General features: G+C 36.4%; 1 protein-coding gene and 1 non-coding gene across 4 annotated transcripts; both read right to left on the bottom strand.

Annotated features, from left to right (window-relative positions):
* Positions 1–27,324, bottom strand: LOC127857538 (uncharacterized). 3 transcript variants are annotated; one of them, XM_052393975.1, is made up of 8 exons: positions 27,251–27,324; positions 24,056–24,178; positions 23,231–23,310; positions 22,853–23,006; positions 22,264–22,455; positions 17,380–17,432; positions 2,218–2,380; positions 1–1,017 (listed from the first exon to the last, which is right to left on the bottom strand). In XM_052393975.1, the coding sequence occupies exons 2-8, from the start codon at positions 24,117–24,119 to the stop codon at positions 305–307; spliced, it is 1,419 nt and encodes a 472-aa protein (XP_052249935.1). In that variant the 5' UTR covers positions 24,120–24,178; positions 27,251–27,324; the 3' UTR covers positions 1–304. The 3 variants fall into 3 exon arrangements, with proteins under 3 accessions (XP_052249935.1, XP_052249936.1, XP_052249937.1); XM_052393976.1 differs by having other exon boundaries at positions 27,141–27,268; XM_052393977.1 differs by lacking the exon at positions 27,251–27,324 and adding an exon at positions 25,380–25,658.
* On the bottom strand, positions 1,765–1,846 carry Trnas-aga (transfer RNA serine (anticodon AGA)). Its single transcript has one exon. It is a non-coding gene; the product is annotated as a tRNA-Ser (tRNA).
* Positions 27,325–27,422: the final 98 nt, after the last annotated feature.

The raw sequence follows: 27,422 nt of genomic DNA on the forward strand, positions 1-27,422 counted from the left end.
TCTTTTTAGTAATACATTATATTTCACAGACTTGTACATGTACACAAAAATATTAAAATTAAACTAGACTAAAAAGTTCTGAGCCTCAAAAATGGAATCAGATTACACTGAAAACACTGGCCAATATTTAAGATGTATAATATTAATTGTATTTATGTGTGGAGCTAAAATATAGATCCATGATCAGTAGATAACCTTAGATACCCAGGCAGCATTACTTGTTTCATAAAAAATTCATCAAATTTAATATGCATGCATTATACAACATTATTTTGCATAATAGTTTTATCATAAAGCAAGGATCCTACGTAAATATGTCTTGCGCAAGGGAAACATGTTCACGACACATATCTTGAAAAATAAAGGTCATTCTAGTTCCAGCCTCAAACCTGAATTCATTTGGAATGATGCTTTTTCCTGTGTCACTTAAACAAAAGTAAAATTCTGGTATTCCATGAGTAAACACTCCAACAACTTGTACAATCCCTGCTGCTGGATTTACACACGCTAACATTGGGGAGCCAGATGCTCCATGTTCCAGGAAAGCATGAATCAGTAGTTTATGTGGTTCATCATAACCTAGGTAACCCTTTTCCACAACTGCGGCTGGGTTTTCATTCTTGCTTCTCAATCTGACTACATAATTCCGATCCAAGTTTTGGATTAAATCCTGATGACGTTTCTCTTTGAAGGCCAATGCTGAGCGCAAACACTCAAAGTTTGGGTATATAATTTGACACCTCTGATCCCAATGCTTTCTTGGGTTGTTTGGATGACCATAGCCAAAAAGTGACACATATTCAATGTCAGGCAAGTTGTCTCTTCGAAGAGGAAGCTTGTTGGGCAGCCGTTGATCAGGATTTAAAATTTCCAGGATTGCAATGTCAAGCTTTTCGTTGAAATAACAAACTTGTTTGAACTTATAATCGAGATCAGAGGGAACTGTTGGCAGATCAGAAAAGCTTATGTGAGCATCTTGCATATATTGATCAGTAATAACTCCAGATCTATAGGGATCTGAAAAAAGAATACAGATCATGTAATAGTTCAGGTACATCAAATACAAAATATACCACACCAACATAAACTTGATACTTGTCAAATCTATAAGCACAAATGATTTTTGTCCTATATTCAAATGCAGTTTTGTTTGTGCATGTTTAACCCAAAAAGTAGCAACATAACATGCAGTTATCAGGATATTATTGTATCTATAAATCCAGATTCCACTATGAAAACTAATGTATTAATTAATTGTACTTCAATATTTTCATTAATAAATGTCAGTATCTGCTTCATGTTGGCGAACTATAACTTGGAACATTGATTTTAGGCTAGCAGGGCTACCAGCCGATAAGATCAGGTTGCCCTTACTTTCTTTGTAGTCGCACCAAATATCATCTTTTTAACAGTCAACCCTAGAAAGACATGATTGTCCTCCAAATAAATTGCGACTTTTAAGCTGAATTGACAGTTAAATTGAGTCACCGATTCAAATCGACAAGTGGTATTTTACACCCCTACACATATTCCCACAACCACCAATATTAGCTTCATGAGGGAAAATTTGAAATAACAGATTGATACAATAATCAAATACAATCAAAATGTCATAAAAACATACAAATATACATGTATATTACATACACTACGATTGAAAAATGTGCATAAAAATTGCAACATATTTTACAATAAACATAACTTATATGCTATATTAAATCAAATAAGGTTAGAAAAGACATAAAAAGGGTCGCAAAAACTATGCGTTGTCGGCAGGATTCGAACCTGCACGGGAAGATCCCAAAAGATTTCTAGTCTATCGCCTTAACCACTCGGCCACGACAACTTCTATTAGTACCTGCTTAAATTAGATATCCATAAGTAAACAGGTTAAAAGGCTCTTCAATGTTCGAAGAAATCGCGGGAAATCATTACGGGTGCGCTACCTTAATGATACTGGCCCCATGACCTTACTGGATCGACTGAAAAGGGCAGTGTTTTGATTGAAAGGGTATTTGCAGAGGAAGAAGGGAAAAGGGTCCGGTAGGTGGGAAGAAAAATGCAGTTTGATATTAAATTTAAGGCTTAGTGGTAGACTAGTTGACAAATTAATTGATCACACATGCCTAATACATTAATAAATGGCATTGCAAAACACAGTGAGATATCTATAAGAATAGACTACATGAATAAATTTACGCAGTACTGTTCTCTTACCAAGAATGTCGGTTATCACATGCTTTGCTGTCATAATATATTTGGAACCAACTCTAAAACCAGTTCCAAAGACATAATTGTGGGCCATAATGGCCCCTACTGACTCCATCATATTGTGATATATTCCCAGCATTGTCTGCGTAAGGGAGTCATCATTTGATTTCTGAAAGAAAAGCAACAGAAATGTAATTGCTTTTGATGACTTTAAAACTTGTGATGTGGTGTTTGAACAAAAATGAGACAATAGACAGACAGATAGTAGATACACATGTATTATGATTATGTTTTAGCATTTCATTTCAAGTACATATTGAAGAAACTTCATAAAGAGAATATATATATACTAGTATTATATTTGATGACTTTTGATATCAGACTTGGCGTAGGAAAAGAAGCTTGCAAAATCTTTTTACCTGCTTATCTGATGAGTCTGATTTAACAGTATATAAGTATATATAATTTTCTCTCTATCATGCGACTATTTCTTTTAAAAATTGCTTAAAACTAGACACTTAACCATTGAAATAAACCGAACCGCAAATATTTATAGATTTGAAGTTTAACAGAATATGCAAATGAGACAGTCTGGTGATGTCAACTTGGATCCATGTATGATATTGAACATTACACACACTAAAATGTTCTAGGACTTATTTTTAATCAGCAAAGAAAGAAGAGGGTCAAAGGCCCTATGTTGTGCACCTTATCCTGAATATAAGTGAACTTATGAATATGGCTTCTTAACTTGCTTTTTACCCAGAACCATTTTTTAGCGCAGCTGAGATGTTATTAGATCAATTGTTTTGATCAAGGTTCATGCTAATTGGGCAAAAAGTTATATGATTAAATGGCACTTTAGTAAAATCTGAACAATCAAAACTTACTTAAAACCAAATTAAAAAGTTCATGTTAAGTTTACTTAAGTTTCTTTAGGAATAATTGGAAGTCAAACTCCCAGTTGAGAGAAATTGTTGCTTCATTATACCATTTTCATGTCAATAGACACAAGTATCTGCTGAATTACCTAAACATAGTTCAGTATTGAAGCACCCTGTGAAAAGAACAGTATTGAAGCACCTTAAAAATAACTAGAGCTTTGTCCTAGTTGTGACATATATCCCCACATGCTGCATTGACACAGAATACTTTGCATGCTGTCCTATGATTGTGAACAAATGTACCGAGTAATTTTAAAATCTCACAATGAATGACATATTAATGGTCCGGAAAAGCTCATTTATGGCCATTTTTGACCTTTGAACTCAAAGTGTGACCTTGACCTTGGAGATATTGACGTAATTCTTTCGCATGACACACCGTCCAATGATTGTGAACAAATTTACCGAGTAATTTAAAATCTTAAATGAATGACATAGATATGGCTCGGACAAGATCATTTATGGCCATTTTTTACCTTTGAACTAACAGTGTGACCTTGACACAGCAGATATCGACGTAATTCTTTCGCATGACACTCCGTCCAATGATGGTGAACAAATGTGCCAAATGATTTTAAAATCTCACAATGAACGACATAGTTATGGCCCGGACAAGTTCATTTTTGACCATTTTTGACCTTTGAACTCAAAGTGTGATCCTGGCCTTGAAGATATTGACGTAATTCTTTCGCACTACACACCGTCCATTGATGGTGAACAAATGTGCCGTATTATTTCAAAATCTAATTATGAACGACATAGTTATGGCCCGGACAAGCTCATGTATGGCCATTTTTGACCTTTGAACTCGAAGTGTGACCTTGACCTTGGAGATAGCGAAGTTATTCTTTCGAGTGACACACCATCCAATGATGGAGAACATATTTGCCAAATGATTTTAAAATATCACAATGAACCACATAGTTATGGCCCGGACAAGCTCATTTGTGGCCATTTTTGACATTTGAACTCAAAGTGTGACCTTGACCTTGGAGATATTGACGTAATTCTTTGGCACGACAACCCATCCAATGATGGTGAACAAATGTGCCAAATGATTTTAAAATCTCACAATGAATGACATAGTTATGGCCCGGACAAGCTCATTTATAGTCCTTTTCGACCTGTGAACTCAAAGTGTGGCCTTGACCTAAGAGATATTGACGTAATTCATTTGCGGGACACACCGTCCAATGATGGTGAACAAATGTGCAAATAATATTTAAATCTCACAATGAATGACATAGTTATGGCCCCGACCAGCTATTTATGGCCATTTTTGACCTTTGAACTCAAAGTGTGACCATGACCTTGGAGATATCGACGTAATTCTTTCGAGCGACACACTGTCCAATGATGGTTAACAAATGTGCCAAATGATTTGAAAGTCTCACAATAAACAACAAAGTTATGGCATGGACAAGCATTTGACCTTTAAACTCAAAGCGTGACCTTGACCTTGGAGATTTCGACGTTATTCTTTCACAAGACACACCGTCCCATGATGGTGAACAAATGTACCATGTCATTTTAAAATCTAACAATAAATGATATAGTTATGGTCCTGAAAATTTTTCGGTTTAAAATGCACAAAGTGACCTGTGACCTAGTTTTTGACCCGGCATGACCCATATTCAAACTTGACCTAGATATCATCAGGATAAATTTTCTGACCAAGTTTGGTGAAGATCGGATGAAATTTTCGGGACAGACCGACAGACAAAGTGACTCCTATATTGGTATAATAATGTCGTTAAAAAATAGCATGTTACAGTAGACTAAAAAGTTTAGAATAATTGATGCTACACTCTCAACAATAATCTTAATTTACTGAACGGCATTTTCTTAATTAGTAAACGACAAATGTTATTTCATTAAATTCACAACAAGTGTGCACCAGAGCAGGTTACAACAACTAAAAAGAAGCTGGAAAAAGATTTTTAAAATATTTACTTTAATATGGGTCAAGATCTTTCTCACTTAAAACATGAAAACCTTTTTTATTTCTTAAATGCATCCAGCTTAAAATGCTCTTTTAGAAAATGTATTTTCATGAGGGTCCTTACTTGATGAATACATTTGACTAACATTGAAGGTTTTACTACATACATGTAAGCCTTGGAATAAGTACATTTTGACCACAACAATGTACAATTAGCGATGTTAATTGATTTTTTTATGCTAGGCAACTGAAATGCCTTACACAAGGGTGAATTGGAAAGATTTGATTGGATTCCTGACAACTCAAGCATTCCAGATTGGATGTTAAACACATTTCAAGTTATAAACTAAGTAATTTTCATCAAAGGCAAATGTTATTACATGAAATTCTGAGAATATCCAGACCAGCTATCATAATACTGTTTATCACCAAACATCCTCATCATCCTCATATGTCATACTCATCATCATCATCATCATACTCATCATCATCATCTTCAGAAAGAACCTTAATCAACCATGTTATTTTGCCAATGTTATTCATTATATTAATAGGTAGAATTAATTATATGCATTCATTGCACTAGATGGAAGGTAGTATATTGGTACTTTAATAAAAGTAAAGCTTCTTTATATCAACAAAATGATTTCTTAATCATAAAACAAGCGATGTGTTTGTGCGAAACACAATGCCCCCTATTGCACAGCTTTGTAGCCATATATTTGACCTTTGACCTAAAAGGATAACCTTGACCTTTCACCACTCAAAATGTGCAGCTCCATGAGATACACATCCATGCCAAATATCAAGTTGATATCTTCAATATTAAACAAGAGCTGTCATAATGTGGGTGTGTGGTCATTTAATAGATGATCTTTTTTTTTGGGGGGGGGGGATTCTGGGGTGTGGTGTGGGGGATGGTTTGGGTGGAGTCCATTGTAGTATGTCAGGTAAGTGTTGTTTTGTCAAGTATGAATCAAATGTGATCATAAATAAAGAAGTTATGGCAATTTAAGCAAAATTTATTAATTTGACCTTGAGAGTCAAGGTCATTCAAAGGTCAAGGTCAAATTCAACTTGCCAGGTACAGTACCCTCATGATAGTAAGAAAGTATTTGAAGTTGAAAGCAATAGCCTTGATACTTTAAAAGTAACGTGGATCAGTCCCCTTACGATAGTTAGCAAGTTTTCCAAGTATACCAAGAGATGTGTTTGTCAGAAACACAATGCCCCCTATTGCGCCTCTTTGAAGCCATAAATTTGACCTTTGACCTTGAAGGATGACCTTGACTTTTCACCACTCAAAATGTGCAGCTCTGTGAGATACACATGCATGCCAAATATGAAGATGCTATCTTCAATATTCAAAAAGTTATGACAAAACTTTAACAAAGATTAATGTTTTAGGAAAGAAAAATACAATGATATTTGACCTTTGACGTTGAAGGATGATCTTGACCTTGACTTTTCACCACTCAAAATGTGCAGCTCCATGAGATACACATGCATGCCAAATATCAAGTTGCTATCATCAATATTAAAAAAGTTATCAAACTTTAACCAAGGTTAAAGTTTTGGGACAGAATGACAGACAGACAGGACAAAAACAATATAACCCCGATCCGGGGACATAAAAAACCTCATGAGCTTATTTTATTACACAAATTGACAAAAGCTGGTGCTCATAAGTACCTGATTAAAAAAAGGTTTTCCTATTCCATAAAATGAAAACTGCTCACCAATGGAGGCCATGATTTTCAGTGGACCAGACTCATTTCCAAACCCTATTAAGATATTATTAGAACGAATCGCCCCCATTGGTGCAAAAAGGTGCCATTTGCCTTCTATTTTCAATGGCACATGGTACCTTTTTGCACCAAGGTGGTGACATGTTCTGATCAAGTTTAGGACTCCGAAATCAGATAAGATATCATTAAGACTAATGTTATGATCAAGTTTCAAGAAGATTGACCTAAAAATGTGTCAGAGCATTAACTAAGTTTTTCAGTAGCTATGTAAGGATATCTTCCCTTCGCCTAATGGACGTGATTTTAAACAGACCAGAACCATATTCAAACAGATATCACTAGAAAAAATGTTCTGACCAAATTTCATAAAGATTTGACTGACATATATGACTTCTTGAGTGCTAAACATCAGCACATCTTTCTCCAGTGAGATAAAACAGATAATCTTCCTATATCTTTAGCTCACAGAGTACTTAGTGTTTAGGTGGATTTAATGCTACTATAGATAAGACAGTCAGACTTAATTAAAACAATTTTTTTAAGTAAAATTCATTTTAACTATTAAATACTTACCTGCTATCTTTTAGCTTTCTCCTTTCCAAGGGGAATTGACTCATCCGGAATTTTAACTGGGAATCGGCCACCCCCACACCGTAATACAGGCCAGATTAAACATAGTGCAATGCAACCTAGGCAAAAACCGGTAACCAACCCTCAATATTCTTACAATATATATACAAAAATATTAATCAAATGGCGGTGGGGGAGGTGGGACTTACCGATAGCAAGTAAGTATTTAATAATTAAAATGAATTTTACTTAAAAAATTTGTTTTAATGTCATAAATACATTACCTGCTATCTTATAGCTGATTTTGCAGCTGCGGTGGGAAGGCTCGTATATATTTTCCCATAACAGTAGAACCCATACAAGAGATGTGTTCGTTATTTTATTTTTTGACCTTTGACTTTGAAGGATGACCTTGACCTTGAACTTCCACCACTCAAAATGAGCAGCTTTATGAGAACGCCGCTTTGAATTGTTTGTTTTTTTACCTTTTACCTTGATGACCTTGACCTTGAACTTCCACCACTCAAAATGTGCAGCTTCACGAGAATGTCGCTTTGATTTGTTTTTTACATTTGACCTTGAAGGATGACCTTGACCTTGAATTTCCACCACTCAAAATGTGCAGCTTCATGAGATACACATGCATGCCAAATATCAAGTTGCTATCTTCAATATGAAAAAAGTCATGGCCAATGTTAACATTTTGGGACGGACAGACGCCATATATTTGACATTTGACCTTGAAGGATGACCTTGACCATCACCTTTCACCACTCAAAATGTGCAGCTTTGTGAGATGTACATGCATGCCAAATATCAAGTTGCTATCTTTAATATTGAAAAAGTTATAGCCAATGTTAAAGTTTAAGGACAGACAGACGCCATTTATTTGACATTTTTTCTTGAAGGATGACCTTGACCATGAACTTTCACCACTCAAAATGTTCAGCTCCATGAGATACACATGCATGCCAAATATCAAGTTGCTATCTTCAATAGTGAATAAGTTATGGCCAACGTTTAAGTTTTTTTGGACGGACAGACAGACTGACAAACACACATACTGACATACCGACAGACGGACAGTTCAACTGCTATATGCCACCCTACCATGGCATAAAAAAGGGTCATCAGCTAATGATAGCAAAACCCAGAACAAGGGTTATTAGCTAATCTTCGTTAAAACGGTATTAATTGTGACTTCTCGGACAGAGTTAATATGTCTATGTCGTAAAGAAGACACAACCGTTAGTGAAATCACAACAAGACCAAACACATTCAAAAAGTATTGTTGGCACTTCAGAAAACGAAGATTAAAAGATGATAAAGGTGGTCAGATTCCTACAGAAAACAGCTTGGAGCATGTCAAAAAGTGGGGTGTGATTAATATATGCCCACGAAACAGACAGAGCTCTTAATTCATGCGGTCAGATCCTAAAAAGGAATGAATCCTAGATTAGAGATGAGAGTAAACCTTCCTTAGTCGAGGTCAAACCCTGATAAAAAAAAACTGCAGACACATCTCCCCTCCTCTTTTTTAGGGAAATAAAGAGTGTCTTTTGAGAACCTCGTATGGACTTACACTGCTGAGATGGAACTTCAAAGCCCCAATTTGCCATAGAAGTTTATCCTCATCTTCATGCCTACCAGTTTAAGAAAAACTTGGAAGCTTGAAGATTTTGAGAAGCCATATAGAGGAGTTGATATTAAGCGAGGAATCCTGGCTGACACAACAAAGCGAAGACGACATTAGATCCAAGTGAAATTGGTCGTATTCAACAGAAAAAGCATGAATTTCACTTCTCCGTATGGTAATAGCCATAATAAGAAAATAAGGAAAACCGTCTAAAAATTATATTTGAACTGTTAATAAGCCTGATGAAAAGGTGCATAAGAAGCTTATTAAACAACCCAATAACACAAGCCAAAACCGCTAAAGAAGCTAAGGGAACTAAAAACATAGTGTTAAGTTCCATAGTTTGGATCAGTTCCAAAATAGGTAAGACAGCACAGAGTTGTGATGACTTACAAAACCAGGGTATACAAAAGCATAATCTGTATCATTTGATTGAAATAAGAACAAATTTCTTATCATCAAAGAAAAAAGTGAGAAAAACCTCTATGCATCTAGCAGAGTGATTAAGGTAATAACTATGCTCTCGAACACCCAGTCAAAAAAGAATTTCCAGAGAACCTAATAGACAGTTCTGATGGAGTTATCCATGCAAAAGTAACAAGGATTGAAGTTCTAACAGAAAACGTTCTTCTGTAGAGATAGCTAAAATAATGGCCAGACATGAAGTGGCACATGTTTGGATCAGTATAAATATGTCTCTCTGAGATATGATATTTGACCTGTGAAGAAGTTTCCTGAAAATAATTGTACAGAAGACTTAAAAGGTCGTAGAACCATAATCCCGTGGTTCACTAAGGAGATACCATGAAAATATGGCAAAACAACTCACCAAGATATTCCAAAAATAGAATAAACGTAAGAGGTAAGTATCCAGTTTATTTCAAGTGGACGAATGTATAACAATCGCACACGCTGCTGGATCGATTTCTTTGAACTGCATTCACGTTGTTAGCATTTACACTGCGATATACGAGCGCATTTTGCTCATTACTAGCGTTAGATGAAAAACAACGTTCCTTGATGTTATTTTGCAGCTACATGTATGCCATTAGGAAAAACACTGCCGCGCATGCGCAAATCACATTTCATTTCAACCGAAAGGTAAACTAATTAGACAGAAATAACTGCAAGACACAACGTCTAACATGGCGTTGAGACGACCTGGTATGTATAAGACGATAAAGAAAGAATGATGTTCTTGGTAAACAACGAATGAGTTCCTGGTTTCCAGATACAAGGAGTGATAATATGTTCACCTCTGTGTCTGGAGGTAAACCACGACTAATGTGTGTTAGTTGAAAGCATCACAAAGAAGTCGTGAAAAAGTGGTGTAAATGAAAAACAGCTAAAAGAATGCTCGCTTTTCAAGATGTTGATGTGCAGGTGATAATCATTAGGATACCACATAATTTAGAATATCAGGACAAGTTATTCTAGGTGATCATCCCTAACCTTCCCTGCTCACATCTGTATAAGATGTAAGGAGGGTTGTGGTAGAATAAACTATACTCTTGCCAAGATAATCTTCTAGTCTAGACACCACTCAATAGTGGGAAATAATGATAAAAAGATGGAAATCTGAGTCATTGAATAATCCCGAGATTAATTTCAATAAACTTAAAAATAAAGCTGAAACAGACGTAAGAAAAGACGGTGACCGCACCGGTAAAAACCGACCGGTGGCCGGAACCACTAGTCAAGGATGGGTGGGGAAAGAAATCACGGCAAGCCGAACTTTCCCACTCCCAACAGACTTGAAAATTGGTAGAATATTAAAGTGTTGAACACTTATAAGTTTATGACCTATCTACAGTAGCCTCTTTCTAGAACCAATAAAAGGCACCTTTAACATTCTGGAGAATAAAGGTCGTGAAGTCAACGATTTGCGAGGTACGGAAATATGATTGAAAGTGGTACCTCCGGCATTCGAGGTGTGGTGGCAGAAAAAAAAAGAAAACCCTAGGAGTAACATTAAGGAGGTCCACCCTTGCCGGAAGAATGCTTGGAAGTCTTTAAATCTGGCTTGCCAAGTCAGCAGAGATGATTTGGTAACAACGGTCGCCAGTAGAACATCAATATTGAAAATCACAAAATGTCATGTAGATTGTTGAATCCATAAAATATTGTATTCAATACAATCATAGCCAGGGGTATACAATGAGGTAATGTAGAAGATACCTGTGATGCTATATAATTTACTGATGAAAACACATTGTAATACCGGTGATTGGTAACTGGTGATCGAACCAGACCGGTCAATGACCGGTTACTGTAGCCAGGTGAACGGACCAGTCATAATATGACTGGTGACGTTACCAGTTAAAGACGGAAATATGGTGAAATCCATATGGTCTGACATCGAATACTGCTCGGAAAAGAAAAGCGTGCCAAAAATCCAATCGGATGGCAATGAGACATCATTAAAGCAGACGACGAAGATTCATTGATGACGAAGAAGAGTAAGAAGAATAGTCCGATGATGATAATGAAGAAGAGGGGGAAAAATAATCCGATGATGATGAACGACTACATATTCTGACCAGTGATTGGTAATATGACCGGTGAATGGTGACCGATGTCCGGTGATAGGACCGGACCGGTATAATATAACTGCGTCAGAATGGAAATATCTGGTGCATAAAAATGACCATACACAAAGTCATCTGATAATGTAAACCGGAAAACAACGGTAGATTATCAGTATTAATAGGCATAAAGTGTCCATTATAGTCGTAGTGGAGAAAAGAACACCTAATCCTGAAGCCTGAAAGTTAAACAAACTAGTGTTCGTATACAAATACGGCTCGGTGACTGCAACATGTGTGGATGACATAAGGAAACCATCACACATGGAATGGAGACATGATATTCCGTAAAGGAATAAAATGGAGATCGTCGATATGACCAGTAGATACATTAACACCTACCTGAGAAGTGGCGACGTCCCATATACCTGCGATGCCGAAATAATGTTTGACTACGCTGGAAATATTGTCTCCTACAATATTGTCTCCGTGAGCGTTGACGTGATCGCTTACGGGCGTATCGACGCCGAGAACTGCTCAATGAAGATGAGGTGTGTTTGATGACTATCCTTATGTGCTTAATGAAGGAGAGGCGTGTCAGATGTCTATCCTGTTGTGCCTATGGTGGAAGCTCGTTGACGATGATGAGTCCTTTGACGAAAAAGAAGAGTAGTCAGATGAAGATGAAAGACAACTTCTTCTGACCAGTGACCAGACCGGTGATGAACAGTAACCTGACCAGACCGGTGATGAACGGTGACCGGCCGTTGATGAACGGTGACTGGACCAGACTGGACCGGTGATAAACAGTGATGAACGGTGACCGGACTGGACTGGTGACATCGATTAATGCAAAGCCAAAGGTCCGTGATCAACGTCCTCGGTGACGTACAGGTCATATCATGACCAGTGTTGTCACCGGATGCTGACCAAAGTATGGCAGCTGCCATATGGTCACACATTGGTCGATGTCCGTGACAAATGCTATCGGGCAAAGACCGGTGTATGGGGACACCATATTGTCTGATTTTGACTGTTTAATTTAATTAGCTCAGTACGGTCGCTATCTTGCCCAGTACCTGGTGACTGATGCTGCAACTTGTCTAAAACGGTCTGCAAAGTCACCGGGTATTTATCAACTCTTGTATCTGTGACCATCATGTAGTCAATTATATGAAAAACAAGAGCAAAACATATTTAACAATAAACTGGTCACAGACCAGATTACCATACGGCACATACAATCATTATTTGTCCATAATGAAAATTATAATAACATTGCTGTAGATCATAAATTAAACAAAAGTTTAATTCAAAACAGATGAAAATGACCATCAATTAGATTGTCATACGGAACTTTAAAATCATTATTGCACACAATGGCAAATGATCAACAATCTGTCAATGAATTAGAAGAACAAGCTTTGCACGATCTCGTAACACATAAGAAGAATACGCTTTGCACCTTCTCGCAATTTATTAGAAGAACACATTTTGCGCGTGCTTGTTCGCGCCTGAAAACACCCAGCATGGTAGAAATAAACCATTGTTTGATAAAAGCAAGCATGGCTTACCTTTACAAATGAAACAAAAGTCCATTAAATCCACATAAATTAATCCGAATGAGAATTAAAAAGATAAATAACAAAATTTATCTATACAAAACCTCAATCAACCAAGTGAAATAAAATCCAAAAAACAATTTTCAATTCAGAGCTGTAAAAGACACGTATACACCTGGTCGATGCGGAAGGAATATTGAGGGTTGGTTACCGGTTATTGCCTAGGTTGCATTGCACTATGTTTAACCTGGCCTGTATTACGGTATGGAGGTGGCCGATTCCCAGTTAAAATTCAGAATGAGTTAATTCCCCTTGGAAAGGAGAAAGCTTTAAGATAGCTGGTAACGTATTTATGACATTAAAATCTCTGGAAATAAGCCAGTGTTAAAACAAGAGGGCCATGATTGCCCTGAATCGCTCACCTGACTAACCAAATACAATCCCAAACCAGATTTCATCAAGATAAACATTCTGACCAAATTTCATAAAGATTAGATGAAAACTGTGACCTCTATTGTCTACACAAGGTTTTTCTATTATTTGACCTAGTGACCTAGTTTTTGACCCCAGATGACCCAAATACATTCCCAAGCCAGATTTCATCAAGATAAACATTCTAACCAAATTTCATAAAGATTGGATGAAAACTGTGACTACTATTGTCTACACAAGGTTTTTCTATTACTTGACCTAGTGACCTAGTTTTTGACCTAGTGACCTCGTTTTGACCTAGTGACCTAGTTTTTGACCCGAGATGACCCAAATGCAATCCCAACCCAGATTTCATCAAGATAAACATTCTGACCAAATTTCATAAAGATTGGATGAAAACTGTGACCTCTACTGTCTACACAAACAAATTGTTGACGGTTTTTCTATTATTTGACCTAGTGACCTAGTTTTTTACCTCAGATGACCCAAATACAATCCCAACCCAGATTTCATCAAGATAAACATTCTGACCAAATTTCGCAAAGATTGGATAAAAAATTCGACCTTTATTGTCCACACAAGGTTTTTCTATTATTGACCTATTTTTTGACCTAGTGACCTATTTTTTGACCCCAGATGACCCAAATACAATCCCAACCCAGATTTTATCAAGATAAACATTCTGACCAAATTTCATAAAGATTTGATGAAAACTGTGACCTCTACTGTCTACACAAGGTTTTGCTATAATTTGACCTAGTTTTTTTACCTAGTGACCTAGATTTTAACCCCAGATGACCCAAATACAATCCCAACCCAGATTTCATCAAGATAATCATTCTGACCAAGTTTCATGAAGATTGGATGAAACTGCGACCTCTATTGTCTACACAAGGTTTTTCTATAATTTGACCTATTATGTGACCTAGTTTTTTACCTAGTGACCTAGTTTTTGACCCTAGATGACCCAAATACAATCCCAATCCAGATTTCATCAAGATGAACATTTTGACCAAATTTCATAAAGATTGGATGAAAACTGTGACCTCTACTGTCTACACAAACAAATTGTTGACGGACGGACAGATGCACGCACACACATACGGACGCCGGACATCACACTGTCACATAAACTTCATGACAGGTGAGCTAAAAATGGAGCAACTAGCGCCACATTCCTAAAACAACAGGGATTAACCCTTTCCCACTTAAAAGCAAAGTGAAATAGGTTATGTACAAACAGCATAAAACCAGAACAGCATGCGAGTAACTTGCAGTCTGTTCAGGTTTTATGCTGTTTGCTGCTCATCAGTAGATTCTAAGGTTTAGATATGAAGCCTTAAAAACTTGAATCTAGTTAGAAAAGTCTTAAATAAAACTAGAAATGGCAATGCAAAGGCCGACGCGTATCCCCATGCCGCATATTTGATCCAGGGGGCACCCTACAGTTGGTAATGGGGCCATGCGTAGTTGTTCAGTATCAATGGGAAGTGAATCAGTGTAGAAATGAAAAAGTTCAAGTAAAATAACATAAAACAAGAGATGCGTTTGTCAGAAACACAATGCCCGCCCCTCTCCTGCGCCCCTTTGATTTATTTAAAAAGAAAATCATTTGGCAGGTTCATTACTTACCTCCCTCTAAAGCTTATTACTTCCCTTGAATTTGTTTTTTTTTACCTTTGACCTTGAAGGATGACCTTGACCTTTTAAAATGTGCAGCTCTATGAGATACACATGCATGCCAAATATAAAGTTGCTATCTTCAATATAGCAAAAGTTATGGCAAATGCACCATACGGGGGGCATAAAAATGAGTGAAAATCTCTGACCCGGCCCCACCCCAACCCCCATAACTTTTGACCCAGGTGTCAGATTAAAATTCCAAATAGTGTAGGGTCGCACATAAGCCCATAGCTACCATGTGTGTAAGTTTCAAGGTTCTAGTGCTTATAGTGTAGGAGGAGATAGTGGCCAGCACTGACGGACGGACAGCGGAGATTACCACAATATTTTTTTGAAAAGCGTGGGGAAAATTAAATTTTCTAAGGGACTACAAATACGAGAAAATACGTATCTAAGTTGTAAAGGGTTGAAGGGATCTCAAAAAAGTCTTAATGTATTCAAAATAGCTAATGAGATTAGAGCACTTCAAAAGCATATACTTGTAAATGCATTCAAAACATCTCAAACACATCAAATAATGGTTATAAATGTGCATAAACTTCAGACTATGTAAAAAATCTAGGAATTGAAGGCAGGTTTACCTCTTGTGCATTTTAATAGTATGCATAGCCTTTATAGGGATTTGATTTTTGATCTTGGTGCCTATGGTACCAAGCTGAAAGATTTTCTTTAAGAACACATAGCTCAGCATTTGACCATTTAAGCTTTCAGTATCGTATTAATCATACGAACTTAATGCATCTGGATGCCCTTTACATCAGAAAAAATGCATTGATGGGGTCTATTTTTTGGCATTCCAAGCAAAAAGTTTTTTTTTTAGTTTTCAATACATGTTTTTAAGCACTGAAATTTTGTGTTTAAAATGCCTCATTCATATTTAACACCATTGTAAATTATGGCATTTAACAAGATGGGCATAAAGCTTTTCCAGTGAAGTCACTTTTCTAATGATAAGTTACATTTGTATCTGTCAGTCTTTATCCTTGGCTTATCTTTATACCAAATCCAAGCCAATAAAACTGAATCAAATTCTTGTTAACAGTGATGCGTTTTGAATAAAAACAAGATGTGTTTGTGAAACACAATGTCCCCCTATATGATGTTTGACCTTGAAGGATGACCTTGACCTTTACCCTTTACCACTTAAAATGTGCAGCTCCATGAGATACACATGATTGCTAGCTTCAATATTGCAGAAGTGACATTACATGAGCAATTTTGACCCATATATTTGACCTTGAAGGATGACCTTGACCTTTCACCACTCAAAATGTGCAGCTCCATGAGATACACATGCATGCCAAATATCAAGATGCTATCTTCAATATTGCAAAAGTATTCATAAAATAAGCGATTTGGGCCACATATATTTGACCTCTGACCTTGAAGGATGACCTTGACCTTTCACCACTCAAAATGTGCACCTCCATGAGATACACATGCATGCCAAATATCAAGTTGCTATCTTGAATATTGAAATACTGCAAAAGTGTACATTAAATGAGCGATTTTGACCCATATATTTGACCTTTGACCTTGAAGGATGACCTTGACCTTTTGCCACTCAAAATGTGCAGCTCCATGAGATACATATGCATGCCAAATATCAAGTTGCTATCTTCAATATTGCAAAAGTTATTGCAAATGTTAAAGTTGGCGCAAACCAACCAACCAACAGACCAACCAATAGACCAACAGACCAACAGACAGGGCAAAAACAATATGTCCCCCACTACTATAGTGGGGGACATAAAAATGTGATGACTTCTCACGTCATTTATTCATTATTTACCCAGCTACATCCAGGCAACTAATTCCAGACTTGTTAAGATTTATGTCAACCAATATTTCATGCTTATGTTAAATAATTACAGCACACAAAACCATTTTGCTTTATTTTGTATAAAACTCTGCCCCTGAGTTGTAGTGTGGAAAAAGTGCCCTATCTCCCACCACAAAATTTCTCCTTGAATTTAAACCAATCTAAAATATTGACCATGGGAAATTCTTAATAACGGAAATCATTGAATTTTCAACAATTCTCATCCCTGACACAATGAAAGTCAACTATTTGATAAATAGAATAAACGTTATTAAAATAATAATATTTCAATCAAGTATCCTACCTTAAAATTTCCATGTTTTGGGTTCGAATCAGCACCACTACTTCTTGACACACCTGTTCAAAACAGGGAAAATGCATGTAACATTTACATAGTTTTCAACAAAAGTACACATACATTTGATAAAATCTTTAATTTAAGGTTGCCAGATATAACATATAAATATAAATTATCTGGTTTTGTTTGATATAGATTTGTAGACAAGATGCACATGTATCATACAACAGGGGAAAAGTTTAGAAATGGCACTCACATAGAACAAATGTTATTAAACCATTCACAAGCAAATTCATTAAATTGATACCCTTGCCCTGACATTTTTTGTTTATTGAAGGGCTCAGATGGATGAAGAAGGCAAAAACTGTACAATGCAATAATGTAGGGTTATTGTTTGTATGGACTGCCATTCTACTAACTGATATCTATCCACACATTAAGTTTTATGTTGAAATATTTATAGTATCTGAGATATAGCCCTGAAAAGTTATGTAAGACAAAAATAAACAAGGGCTGTTTGTAAAACATGCATGCCCCCCTATATGGGCTATAAGTTGTAGTAGCAGCCATTGTGTGAATACGTTTTTTGTCACTGTGAATGGTGGTGGTGGTGGTGGTGGTGGTGGTAGCAGAAGAAATAGTAGTAGTAGTAGTAGTAGTAGTAGTAGTAGTAGTAGTAGTAAAAGTAGTAGTAGTAGTAGTAGTAGTAGTAGTAGTAGTAGTAGTAGTAGTAGTAGTAGTAGTAGTAGTAGTAGTAGTAGTAGTAGTAGTAGTAGTAGTAGTAGTAGTAGTAGTAGTAGTAGTAGTAGTAGTAGTAGTAGTAGTAGTAGTAAAAGTAGTAGTAGTAGTAGTAGTAGTAGTAGTAGTAGTAGTAGTAGTAGTAGTAGTAGTAGTAGTAGTAGTAGTAGTAGTAGAGTAGTAGTAGTAGTAGTAGTAGTAGTAGTAGTAGTAGTAGTAGTAGTAGTAGTAGTAGTAGTAGTAGCAGTAGGTAGTAGTAGTAATAGAGTAGTAGTAGTAGTAGGTGGTGGTAGCAGAAGAAATAGTAGTAGTAGTAGTAGTAGTAGTAGAAGTGGTAGTAGTAGTAGTAGTAGTAGTAGTAGTAGTAGTAGTAGTAGTAGTAGTAGTAGTAGAAGTAGTAGTAGTAGTAGTAGTAGTAGTAGTAGTAGTAGTAGTAGTAGTAGTAGAGTAGTAGTAGAAGTAGTAGTAGTAGTAGTAGTAGTAGGAGTAGTAGTAGTAGTAGTAGTAGTAGTAGTAGTAGTAGTAGTAGTAGTAGTAGTAGTAGTAGTAGTAGCAGTAGTAGTAGTAGTAGTTGAAGTAGTAGTAGCAGTAGTAGCAGCAGCAACAGCAGCAGCAGCAGCAGCAGTAGTAGTAGTAGTAGTAGTATGCATTACAAAAATGCTGTTAGCCTTACATTTGGTAAACTTTAAATATATTACAAGGGAGGCAAATCTGTAACATGATCCTAGGCATATGCGTTCTTGAGTTATCATCCGAAAACCATTTTACTATTTCATGTTACCGTGACCTTGACCTTTGACCTAGTGACCTCAAAATCAATCGGGGTCATCTGCGAGTCATGATCAATCTACCCATGAAGTTTCATGATCCTAGGCCTATGCGTTCTTGAGTTATCATCCGGAAACCATTTTACTATTTCGGGTCACCGTGACCTTGACCTTTGACCTAGTGACCTCAAAATCAATAGGGGTCATCTGCAAGTCATGATCAATCTACCCATGAAGTTTCATGATCCTAGGCGTATGCGTTCTTGAGTTATCATTCAAAAACCATTTTACTATTTCTAGTCACCGTGACCTTGATCTTTGACCTAGTGACTTCAAAATCAATATGGGTCATCTGCGAGTCATGATCCATGTACCTATGAAGTTTCATGATCCTAGGCCCAAGCATTCTTGAGTTATCGTCTGACAACCACCTGGTGGACGGACCGACCGACAGACCGACCGACAGACGTACATGATCAAAGCAATATACCCCCTCTTCTTCGAAGGGGGGCATAATAAGGGCAATAACAAAGGGTTATGTTTATTGTGAATGGCACTTCTCAGTATCATATCTATAATCTCATGAATTTCATGTTCAAATCTGATATATTTTCTGGGATATAGCCCTGAAAAGTTTGTGACAGATGGACGGATGGACAGACTATCTCTCTGCCTTCGGCGAGTGATGAAAGGACACAGATGTATGGTCTGCTTGTTTTTCTTTCAATTGGTACCACATTTTTGTATTTTGGTGTACAGTATTTAAGCTTGATTAGACATAATGATGATAAGAACATTATCACTACAATGGTTCTCCTCAGCCATAATTGGTCATTCAGCTCACTCACAACCACACAATCAATAACTGACACATTTTAAGAAGCACAAAACATTTTATACTATGCTAAGCTACATAATTACTCAAGTTTTTACATAGTGAACCTTTACATGACCTTTTTGATATGATACCTGACATCAATAAAGTGAGCACAATGTAAAATATAAGACTAAATGATGAGTGGTAGTGTATATGGAATTAACTCAATATTCAACAAACCCATCGGAACGACGTCGACCTCGGACATTTGCAATAAAATATCCCGAGGTCTGGTTTCAATTCAGCAACCGCGGGACCTCATGTCCAACAAAAAAATAGATATGTAAAATGTTGTTTTGGCTGCAAATGATAATGAAACTTCGAATCAGTTATAACTATTGACTGGTATTGGTTAAATGGTTTAACAATAAAATAAAACGGTTCATTACAGAGGAAAAGTGCTATCTGTGCTAGTGACATAACAAACTCTAACTGCTATTTTCAGAAACAGTCAAAGCCTGCAGGGTGTATCATGACCTAAGAAACACAACAGTGTTTCATTGCTTTAAATGACATTTACTGGTTCAATCCTTGTTATGATAAGCTAAAGCGGGGAATGATACTAACGTTCCCTTTTCCTTGTCAACATATGTTGCGAAATTTAGAATTGCAAACAGATGTAAAATTTCATGGAGTACTAGGTTTTGATATTGCTGTTTAAAAGTACAATGTCATGTAATTTATATATAGAAAAAACACTGCTATTTTCACTTTCAGTGAAAGTTTTACGATATGAAACGTCAACTTTTAGTTGTTGATTTAATTGTTAAAAAAAGTGAGTCTATTTGATAGAAAATAACTGAACAAGGGCTGTTTGTAAAACATGCATGCCCCCCATATGGGCTTCAGTTGTAGTGGCAGCCATTGTGTCAATACGTTTTTTGTCACTGTGACCTTGACCTTTGACCTAATGTAAGATATCATCCGGAAACCATTGTACTCTTTCGAGTCACTGTGACCTTGACCTTTGACCTGGTGACCTGAAATTCAATGGGGGTCATCTGCCAGTCATGATCAATGTACCTATGAAGTTTCATGATCCTAGGCGTAAGCATTCTTAAGTTATCATCCGGAAACCATTTTACTATTTCGAGTCACTGTGACCTTGACCTTTGACCTTGTGACCTAACAAGAGCTGTCAGAGGACAGCGCGCTCGACTATTCGAGTGCTTGACAGTATAACGTAAGCCATCATGGGGAAATTGTTCATATTCAATAATATTTTAGACGATCTTTTGAAAATAAAAAAAAGGAAAAAAAAATTGGGGGGGGGGGGGGGTGAGAGGGGGGGTATAATGTGGGGTATGGTAATTAATAAGATGTTTAAAAAAAAAAATATATTTTTTTTTTGGGGGGGGGGGGGGGTGGGGGGTGAGAGGCGGGTATAATGTGGGGTGGGGTAATTTATAAGATGTTTAAAAACAAACAAAAAATTTTTTTTTGGTGGGGGGGTGGGGGGGGGGGGGTAGGGTGTTTAAAAAAAAAAAATTTTGGGGGGGGTGGGGTGGTGGGAAGGGGGGAGTGAGAGGGGGTATAATGTAAGGTGGGGTAATTTATTAAATGTTAAAAAAAATGGGGGGGGGGGTGGGGGTGAGAGGGGGGTATAATGTGGGGTGGGGTAATTTATTGCATGATGTTTAAAAAAAAAATGGGGGTGAGGTTGGGGGGGGGGGAATATAGGTTGGGTGATGTTGGTAAACAAGTATGCAAAATATAAAAGCAATATGTCAAGGGACAATGAATAAAATAACAAATGATCTCACACTGACATGAACAAATATCCTCTATTTATTAAACATGAAATTTAAACTTATTGCATTTGTTTCCCCTGTATATAAGAAAGATGTAATAGTGTATTACCTCCCTTGTCCTGCTTATATTTATATTAATCAACAAAATTAAACATTAACACAATATTTAATATACAAAATATACAAAAAAATCTCATATTCTGATAATATTTTTACTGATCCACTTTATTTTACTCAAACGATGATGTTTCATTGGACTGATAATTATAGATTTAGGATTACAGACCAGTTGCTTCAGTTATATTGTTCAGAGTTCGCCCTGTTGGCCGCATATGCGTTCTTAAGTTATCATCCAAAAACCATTTTACTATTTCAGGTCACCGTGAGCTTGACTTTTGACCTAGTGACCTCAAAATCAATAGGGGTCATCTGCTAGTCATGATCAATGTATCTATGAAGTTTCATGATCCTAGGCCCAAGCGTTCTTGCGTTATCATCCGGAAACCACCTGGTGGACGGACCGACCGACAGACCGACATGTGCAAAGCAATATACCCCCTCTTCTTCGAAGGGGGCATAATAAAAGGTATTGTTCTGGATTGAATAAAAGAAGAACAGGGTAAAATCTGGTGAGGTCTGGTGAGTTTCAACAGTTACCAGACCTCATGTCCGGTAAGATATTTTTGTTGTTTGCATGGGATGATTCAACACAAACAAATGTTTCCATATAAACACTCTAGAGGTTCTTTAATCATACCTGGATAATTAATTCCAAGAGACAGTTTACCATGGTTGCTTAAACTACCACCTGGAAACACGTTTACTGCATTAGGTGCCCCAACGTTGAAAATAGGCCCAGCCCCTGCCATATCTCCAGGGACAGTAAAATTGATCTCCTCAATTAGTTTTTTTGTTTCTTCACGTGGTTCTCTCTCCCTAGGCTTAAGTCCTGCAAATGGATCATGATAATAAATAATATTAAGATCTTTTCATGAGTTAAACAAGAGTTAAAGTTTGCATTAATGTTCAGTAAATACACAAAGTTGCATAACATGGATTAGAATTTAACAGTCACTATGAAAGTATTTAGTATGCAATAAGTATGATGGCTGTGATTAAGTCAGCTCTTTATGTGAAATTTTTTAGATTAAGAACATTAAGATTGCTCTACATTGCATGTTCAAGTAACAGTAAGTATATTTAAGTGAGATCCGCCTAGTAATTGTAGAGGAGCTGAAAACACAAGCTTTGGAAGATACTGATATAAGGACAGAAATTAATGCCTCAATATCTCCCACCCTTAGGTGCCAAATAAATGCGTCTGAATGAGTATGCATAAAGTTTACCATCCAATTCTTTAGGGGTCACCAGCTTGGTGACGGCCAAGAAGCGGTTCTCGCAGTCATCTAATGCAGCAGCAAGCAGGCGGCGAGGGTTCTCTCCACACCTGACGACCACATCGTGCCACGCATTCAGCATGGCAAATATCTGATCATCCATCTGCAGAATACATCAACACGCAGATTCAAATAATGATGATTGATGATATGGCTGTTGCATTATCTTTTACTTAATGAGAAGGTAGAAGTCATTTACATTTTTGGAACATACATAATGCATGTACCGGTAGATGCATAAAAAGAGAGAGCATAAAAAGAAAACAACAGACATAGGTTTTTAAATGCATTTTTTACAACTAAAATAAAGTATTTAAAATGTCTTACATTGCGATAAGCATGTTTTAATCTTGCAAACTGAGCCTCTGTAAAGCCAAGGTAAATTCTCAGCATGCTGAACTCTGTACCTGAAAGAAGTGTAGTTTGAAAGAGCGATGAATACTTTTTCAGAAAAGGCAAATTTTACTCAGAATTTATTTAACAAATAATAATACAGAAAGAACTAGAAATAGAATTTCTTTGAAAACTGTTTGAAGTAAATGAACAATTTCATATTATATAATGAAGTTACAATCTTAACAAGCTGTATACCAGCAAATATTGGACTGATTTCAGCTTTATGATGGAATATCAAAGTCAGGTTTCTGACTTTGAATAAATGGATCAATAAAGACTATATCATTGATAAAGATTTTATATATTGGATTTATAGTACTTGAAGTCACATAAATACATGTACAGTGTACTTCAAATTAATTAATATTTCGCAAAATATTTTGTAAAATAAAGTTAACCCATAAAAAAACATTGTTCCTTATACATGTAGCAAATGATTTCAGATTGACATCACTGATACTTAATGAATCTGCCCATAAGTTTGCCTTTACGATTGAGATTTTCTTTTCAACAAATTGTTTCCATATGATGAAAAGTTGTGTAATTTATATTAAAAGTGCTATATAAATGATGAAGTTACAGTTTGCATAAGCCAACAAAAGAGGTGCATGAACACACACCAAACCGCCATGTTGGCACCTTTATCAAAGTGATAGTATTAGGGCTCTCCACACAAAACTTAGTCTAAATAAGTCTAAGTAATCTTAGTGTATCTTTAGGGATGATAAAAGATTTGATCTTCATAGGTCAGCATACTTATTTCTTTGCTAATGTCTTTAATGAGTCTTGGCTCCATTCGTCTCGGATCCATTCCCGACATTGCGGCAGGCCTTGTGCAGGCTTTTTGTGGCCGAAAACTATTTAATGTTCTCCTCAAACCTTTAAATAACACACAGTATATTAAGCCCATGCATTCTCAATGTCATACAAATTTAATATTTGACCATAAATAGGCTTAAATAGTAGACATGTGAACAATAACTATTTATACAGACTGTAAGTTGAAAAAACAACAACATATTTTGGGGCTTCCATCTTCAAAGAGGATTTCTTACTGCAAGTTTGCTTATAATGCTTAAACATCTAAATTTGTCTTCAATTGTCATACATTAAATTTATTAAAAAAATCATAATTCACCACAAATTTCTATATACTGTCTTTGATTTTCCCTAAAAACGCCCCTGGGGGCCTTGCATTTCTCTAAAGGAAGGAGTTTATTCGGAATAGAAAATCATACATATATTTTCATCTCTAGGAAAATATCCTCACTTTACTGTGTAGCACATTCTATAACCATATCAGTAAATAATAAATTAGATGCATGTACATGTATTTGGATTGATTGTTTAAGCAACACATTAATTAACAATTATTGTTATCATTTATATAAGGGAATTTTGAATTATCAATATTTTTGAAATTAGATAATAGCATTTATTATGAAATTGTTTTCTGTAATGTTTAGTAAAACAAAATAATAAATGGAAGATATATAATAAATTAAAATAATGAATACAGTCAGTCAACCATTTAGAATCTCGCGGCAAAAAACATTAATTCTTTTGACCACAATAATTTCTTTCGGGATTTAGTGTCAATGTGAGTAGATGTAAAAATAAAGGGTAAAATTTAGCCAGATGGCAATGCATATGCAAATATTTGTCAAAAATAGCCAATTAAAATTCACCCTTCAGAAAATTATTAAAAATCACTCAACTTACAGAATAAGTATTTCAAAACATTGTCATGGCATTTTTTTTCAATCAGCAAAAGGTTTATTTGAAAATAATAAAGCCTTCTACATCCATAAGCACATTTCAAAACATAACTCATTCAAGCAGTTCCGGTTAACTTTTTGCTACATTTGTCCCCCCTGTAATCATAATACAAAAGCTTTCTTGCTAAAAACTTTGTCAATTTATTTTTTTACCTAATGTATACCTTTGACACTTATCATTTTGTTTGTATTGGGGCATTATGGAAAATTAAATACAAATTAATTGGAAATGCTGATTATCCGGAACTGATTGACAAACTGTAGTTATATATTATTATCTAGCATCATTATATCATTTATACACTCTGGATCTGGATCTCTGGATCTGGTTGGTCACGTCGAAGAAACCAATTCTGGCTTTTACTCGACAGTGGTGGAGTGCGCGATTGTTACACTATTGCTGTTTTAATACACTGTCTTTGAAAATGTCAATTGTTGAAGAGTTCACAATGTCATTACTTAGTTTATTCCAATCTATCACAGTTTTGACAAAGAATGAATTTTTAAAGAGGACAGTTTTTGCTCGGATAGTTTCAAAGCACTTGGATTTATTGTTCACAAGGTTACACACTATATTATGATGGATATAGTCCTTGTATTGTTAAGCCCTTATGGTATGTTTAGGCCTTAGTGGCTTAAGGTAGTGCTCAATGGAAATGGCCAGAACGTGCCCTTCAACCACCTTGTACAATAGCGTCAACCCTTGGGCGCGCCGTCTGTCTTGGAGTGGTTAGAGTTCCAGCTTGCGAAGCATTTCAGTGACGCAGCCAGGCTGTCTGGAGCGGTAGTCTCTGGTAATGAACCTTGCGGCTGATCGCTGGACACCCTCTAGGCGGTCAATGTCTGATTGGTGGAATGGGTCCCAACCAACACTGGCATATTCTAGTTTGGAGCGGACTAGTGCTAGGAAGGCATTTTTGCGACATTCTAAAGGGCAGTGACTGAGATTTCTTCTTTAGAATCCAAGGGTGGAGTTAGCTCGCTTTGTTATGTTGGTGATATAAGTATTCCATTCCATGTCTTCAGATAAGGTGATTCCAAGGTAGGGATTTTCTTGTACTCTTTTGAGGATTTCTTTGTTAATATTGTAGAAGTAGCTAGAATTGGGCTTTGAGCTTAGAAGGTTACATTTCTTTCCATTAAATTTTATCCCCCATTCGTTGGCCCATTTGTGAAGGTTATCTAGGTCATTTTGCAAAATTTCATGATCTTTAAATGTGTTTATAGGTCTGTAAAGGAGACAGTAACCTGCGAAAACTCGACTCTGGGACTTCACCCTTTCTAGCAGGTCCTTTATGTGACACAAAAATAGCAACGGTCCTAGCACTGTCCCTTGAGGAACTCCGGATCCCACTGGAACTTGGTGTGATTTCTCCCCGTCAACAACCACACACATTTTTCGGCGGGTGAGGAAGTTCGAGATCCAGGACAGGAGGTTACCTCCGGTTCCATAGTTGTCAAGTTTCAGTAGCAGGCGTTGGTGTGGGACCGTGTCGAAGGCCTTACTGAAGTCCAGGATGATGGTGTCGACTTGTTTATTTTGGTCATAGAAGTTAAGTAGATCGTGGGTTGCTACAACTAGTTGAGTTTCGCAGGAGTATCCAGAGCGAAAGCCATGATTTAAGGAGGTGAGAACTCTGTGTTTGTCAAGGTGGTTTAGAATGTGGTGGCAGATGATATGTTAGAGAAGTTTGGAGGTGACACTGGTAAGGGAATCCAGGCGGTAATTTTCAGCTGCGTGACGGTCATATATGATATATTAGTTCGTGACATAACAACACAATAAAAAAGTAAATTATGTGAATTTAGTGGAAATCACATGTAGAAGATGCTTTCTAACCCCAGCAAAACATAAACTGTATATATAGCCTAGTCTTATTTATAAGACGCGCAAAGAATTTAGAGATACTTTTTATATGGGCTAAATTCTTTGGATCAAATATTACCCATAAGAAAAGTAGCTTAATATTTGAGAGCGTCAAAAATTTGGACTATATATAGCCCTGATGACATTTTAGTTTCCTACAATTTACTCAGCAAAACATATAAGCGGATATACGTACTAAATCCTTGATATTTCGATGTATATTATTATTGAAATAATACTGTGATAGAAGTTTATTTCATATGAGATTTATAATACAAATATTGAAGTTTAATATGAAACATTTACTTTCTGTTTCGAAGGTTCTTTTCACCGGAAGTACCGAGACATCGGATTCCTCGAAAGAACAACAACAACAGCAACAAGAAATTCACTGTTGATCGTGTTGTATTTTTAATCAAACCTCATTCAATATGTATGTCGCCAGTGCTCCAGCCAGCTTTTCAAAATAGAGGGGAGC

The sequence above is a fragment of the Dreissena polymorpha genome, chromosome 14, assembly GCF_020536995.1.
Source record: "Dreissena polymorpha isolate Duluth1 chromosome 14, UMN_Dpol_1.0, whole genome shotgun sequence".
Classification (NCBI taxonomy): Eukaryota; Metazoa; Mollusca; class Bivalvia; order Myida; family Dreissenidae; genus Dreissena; species Dreissena polymorpha.

Bases quoted from the DNA above. Each gene is read 5' to 3' on its own strand.
- LOC127857538 (XM_052393975.1), bottom strand. From the start codon at position 24,119: ATGTCGGGAATGGATCCGAGACGAATGGAGCCAAGACTCATTAAAGAC. The intron at 23,311-24,055 runs GTATGCTGACCT...CACTTCTTTCAG, and splicing joins AGACATTAGCAAAGAAATAA to GTACAGAGTTCAGCATGCTG. The intron at 23,007-23,230 runs GTAAGACATTTT...TGTATTCTGCAG, and splicing joins TAAAACATGCTTATCGCAAT to ATGGATGATCAGATATTTGC.